The sequence below is a fragment of the Scomber scombrus genome, chromosome 10, assembly GCF_963691925.1.
Source record: "Scomber scombrus chromosome 10, fScoSco1.1, whole genome shotgun sequence".
Lineage (NCBI taxonomy): Eukaryota > Metazoa > Chordata > Actinopteri > Scombriformes > Scombridae > Scomber > Scomber scombrus.
Genome location: NC_084979.1, coordinates 23,514,760 through 23,519,314, shown reverse-complemented (window position 1 = coordinate 23,519,314; position 4,555 = coordinate 23,514,760). Strand labels below are relative to the sequence as shown.

Sequence of the window (4,555 nt, the reverse complement as noted above, 5' to 3'; positions counted from 1 at the left end):
GTTTTGGCGAAAATGAGTTTGTAGTCAATAGTCTACCTTACTACGATAGGAAAGAGACATTTTTACCTAAGTTGCTGAAATTAAATGTCTGATCAGTCTCTGATCCATCCTGCTCAGACTCTCTGCGCGGGGCAGCTCTCCCGCATCACTCTCTCGGTCACCTGACTGCAGCTGGATCTCTCTCCTCTCTGACGGAGCTACCAAACTCAACTGTTTCTTTCAAAGATAACGTGTTGTGTGTCAGGCTTTTATACAAGCTAATGGACGTTAACATTAGAGCTGACCTGTTAGGTTACGTTACAAGGCTGCCGGTAAATGTTGGCTGCGCTGTTTCTTACCTTGCTCTACGTTGACTTTACTAGTTCCAGCTTCACCAGTGGCCAAACCATTTTTGTGTTGGGGGTGGGGTGGTTCTTGACCACTATTTCAAGAGCGATTAGGAAGAAAACAATTAAAAGCTTTTATGTAACTCAATTATTACACATCTTTTCCACAGATAGGCCTATTTTGAAAAATTATTCCATAATTTAATGTGGGCCCAGTTCTGCCCCCCCCCCCCCCCCCTACCCTGGGCCCGGGACAACAGACCCCTTTGTCCCCCCCTATCGGCGGGCGTGAGTATAGTGGTGTACATGTGAGAGAGTATAGTAGTGTTTGTGTATGAGTATAGTGGTGTTTGTGTATGAGTATAGTAGTGTACATGTGAGAGAGTATAGTAGTGTTTGTGTATGAGTATAGTGGTGTTTGTGTATGAGTATAGTGGTGTACATGTGAGAGAGTATAGTGTTTGTGTATGAGTATAGTGGTGTACATGTGAGAGAGTATAGTGTTTGTGTATGAGTATAGTGGTGTACATGTGAGAGAGTATAGTGTTTGTGTATGAGTATAGTGGTGTACATGTGAGAGAGTATAGTGGTGTACATGTGACATTATGATGTGTGTGAGACCAAGTGTGAATTATTTCTCAAGGGGCCTCTCATAGTTTACGGTCAGTCACAGACAGCAGATATCAGTTCGGTCATTCGTTGTTGTTCGTTGTTATTATCACCAATTAGCATTACCGATGTCATATGCCGATGCCAAAGTTTTGAGCCAAGTTGTCGAGTGAGACGCTTCTTCTCCAGCCTTCTCTTCCCGCAGAGTCAACGAGAGGGAATACAGACAGCGCCAGTCTGTCGTTGGAACCCACATTGTGGCCGAAGGGAGGAATTACAGTCCATGATTTAAATGGATGAGTGTACCTCGCCCCTTGATCGCAGTCGGACTCTTGTTTCATGATATACAAGCTAACTTACCGCGCTGTCAAAAAAAAGCATCCTGCAAGTGCATTTATAAAGTATTAAACCTGCGGTCAACTGCTTTGTAAGTTATTCTGTCGAATAAGAAGCTGGTTATATATGTCTTCGTGTAGTGACGACTGAATGCTGACAATCTTGCGTTGTTTGAATGTTTATTCGCGTCGCAACGCTGCAAATCAGCTCTTCACACAAGTGCCCTACTTACTGTTCTCAATGTCTTCTGTATCTGAGGAACCAGGAGTGAGCCACACAACGCAGGTAAAGTGTAGACCACGTTTTGAAAGTATTATGTCTTGATAGTTTCGCTTTGCAAATCAGTTTCATTTTCTTGTTCTGTCATTGTGCCTCCTCACACGGTGTAATGCTGCCCCTCCTGGTTAGCCTGCAGAAAAGAACTGGAGACTGAACCACATCAGTGGGGACCTGTTCGCCTGTCCTGAGGACGAAGCTTTGGCCCACTGCATCAGTGAGGACTGCCGCATGGGGGCAGGCATAGCAGTGAAGTTCAAGAATAAGTTCAAAGGGGTAGATGAGCTAAAAGAACAGAGTAAGTCAGCCCTTCATATTAAGTATTTGTCAGTACTAAAATTGTGTGACTTATTTGGAAAATGTCTGAAGTGGATATTGTCTTTTTCTCATCCAAACAGAAAAGCTGATGGGACAGTGTGCTGTACTGCAAAGAGGCAAACGTTTTGTCTATTACCTGGTAAAGATGTAACAGTCAATTAAAATCCCTAGCCTTTTTTTTCTTTCAAAAGACATTGTAGGTAATGTTATTGTTGTTGCTTTCCTATCATTTTATTGCAGATCACAAAGAAAAAGGCCAGCCACAAACCCACATATGACAGTCTGACACAGAGTTTGGAGGACATGAAGACACACTGTGTCAAGAATACAGTCACCCGGATATCAATGCCTCGGTTTGTATAATTTCCAGACAATTAGCAGCTAATTATTCCAGTCAGTATCTTTATCAAAACAGGGCCAAGAGGGAAAGGCTCACAAATATGAATTAAGTTTTGTGTTGGTTCTGCCTATTAGGAGATTTGTTAAGGAGTGCAGAATGGAATGCATTATCATATTGACCTGTATTATAATTGCAATTATAATTTAAATTTAATAGGACTCTCATCAGATTAAATGCATATTTTGTTTGGGCCTATTCTTTTACTGGATGTGGACATTAAGCATTTTATCAGTGGATGTTTTTCAAAACACACTAATTTTGTCAGTTTATCTCGAATTATGTAACTGTAGCAGCCAAGCTTGGTGTGATCAGTGCAGGTTAATGTCTTCAGTCACATTACCTGCTCCACTCCCAGGTTACACCAAACATAATAAAAACTATATATGTAGTCATGTCTCCCTTAAAATATATTGTTACAGAGGTGGCTTGGTGTATTTTCAGCAGTACAACACATGCTACTGAATGATCATAAAAATATCATAGGAATATTAAAGGAACACAGTGTTTTCTCCCTATAATTGTACAGGCCACCGGGGTAGCAGGAACTCTCCCAGGCCAAAAAAAATGTTTTTTTAATGCCAAAAAACCCCAGCCAAATATGAATTAATTCAAAAATCTGTCAATCAGCGCTTCAGAGCGTCTGCTTTCCGAAATGTGTGTCAACCTCTGTTTTGTGAACATGGTTAGCTCCTAAATTAGCATTAATGGGATAGCAAAGCCTAATAGAGTACAGAGAAATGTGTGGTTGCTGAGTCTCTCCCGAGGTTTGCTCAGATCTAATCCATTTTCTACTTCAGCACCACGGACAGTGCCATGGATTTATCAATACACAGCATAGTTAGGCTACTGATATTTCAGAGCCATTGTCAGGGCCGTAGTTTCTAACTTGCACGAACCTCAGTCAGATAAACAATCAATGAGTCAGGCAGACTAGACTCACATTTTCAACTGAATAACCACTCTGCCCCTGCACTCTCCAGGGGATGGAGAGGGAAGGTGACAGGTCCACAAGGTGGATGCATTTTGGTCATTTTGTTAACAAGAGGGATCGCGTCTCCCCTCATCCCCCCTCAAATCACCAACTGCTTCTGTCACTGTTATAGTTAAACAGTATGTTTTTGTCTCTTTCTGACAGTATTGGTTGTGGCCTGGATGGATTGAGGTGGGAAATGGTGTCAGACAAACTGAAAGAGGTCTTCGGAGACACAAACATCTCCATCACAATCTACAGCCTTCCAGAGAAAGCAGAGACCACAGTCATGAGGGAGAACATGCGCAGATGATTAATGGCATTGCTTTTTTACTGTAATGAGCTTTTCTTTATTTTTTCCACAATGTTGATAATTTTCCTGGAATGAAATGTACATTATTTACTATGTTAAAATAAATGATCTTTTTATGCACAACAAGGTCAACTGAACTTCACTAAGACATTATCCCACTGGCCATATATAAATTGTATTTTCATTCGGTCTCTTCTGTAGTCATTGGTTGTCAGCTTTTTGACAAGATTTCAAAGCTTCCAAAATGTGCAAATCTAGATTTATCACTAAATCCAGATGTTACTTGAATTTGCTCACCTGCCACTCCTGGTTTAACATCACATGATGTTTTACAGCAGGACACTGAGCCTAAAATAGAAGGTGTCTTTCTATTTGCCTATTCTTCCACCATGCAGGCAATTACATTGTTGATTGAACAAACAGTGTATTTGCATTTCTCTGTGGGTATCATATAACTTCTAAAGTGCTCATTGTAGCTGCTGCAGATGGCTGAGGTATTGTGTGATCCATTATTGATCTTCTCTGGTATTGTACTTTAATGCAGCTGGGACACAATGGAGGTACCAGATGTGAGTCAAAGAAAGCGGGACAGTGAATCCGACACCACAAAGTCAATCCCGAAACATCAATTTTCTCTAGGACTGGAAAGCCTTTTAACATCTACATTCAAGTCATTTTTATTAAATTTGAACAGTTAAATAATCTAACTAAAAGTGGGCTCCATTAGCCCTCTACTTCCCTATTTGACATGTATTTGAAGTGTTAATAATTATCATAAGCCTCAGTATCAGTGAGACTGTCTGAACAGACTCAGTAGCTCGCTGCCTGTGACCCGCCTACTCTCCTTTGGGGCACCTTCAATAATTCATGAGGAAAAGGCATTAACCACTGTGTACTCTGCAGCTGCCTGCCCATTTCCCCCCATATATCCAGGCTGGCTGGAAGACTGTATTTCGGCATCACTGCAACCAACCCCCTCTCTCCTCCTCCCCCTCCCTTCCCATCCC

At 41.5% G+C, this 4,555-nt stretch overlaps 1 protein-coding gene across 1 annotated transcript; it reads left to right on the top strand.

Annotated features, from left to right (window-relative positions):
- Positions 1-1,102: 1,102 nt before the first annotated feature.
- Positions 1,103-3,663, top strand: oard1 (O-acyl-ADP-ribose deacylase 1). The gene is made up of 5 exons (XM_062427332.1): positions 1,103-1,556; positions 1,680-1,845; positions 1,946-2,004; positions 2,106-2,218; positions 3,401-3,663. The coding sequence occupies exons 1-5, from the start codon at positions 1,422-1,424 to the stop codon at positions 3,546-3,548; spliced, it is 621 nt and encodes a 206-aa protein (XP_062283316.1). The 5' UTR covers positions 1,103-1,421; the 3' UTR covers positions 3,549-3,663.
- Positions 3,664-4,555: the final 892 nt, after the last annotated feature.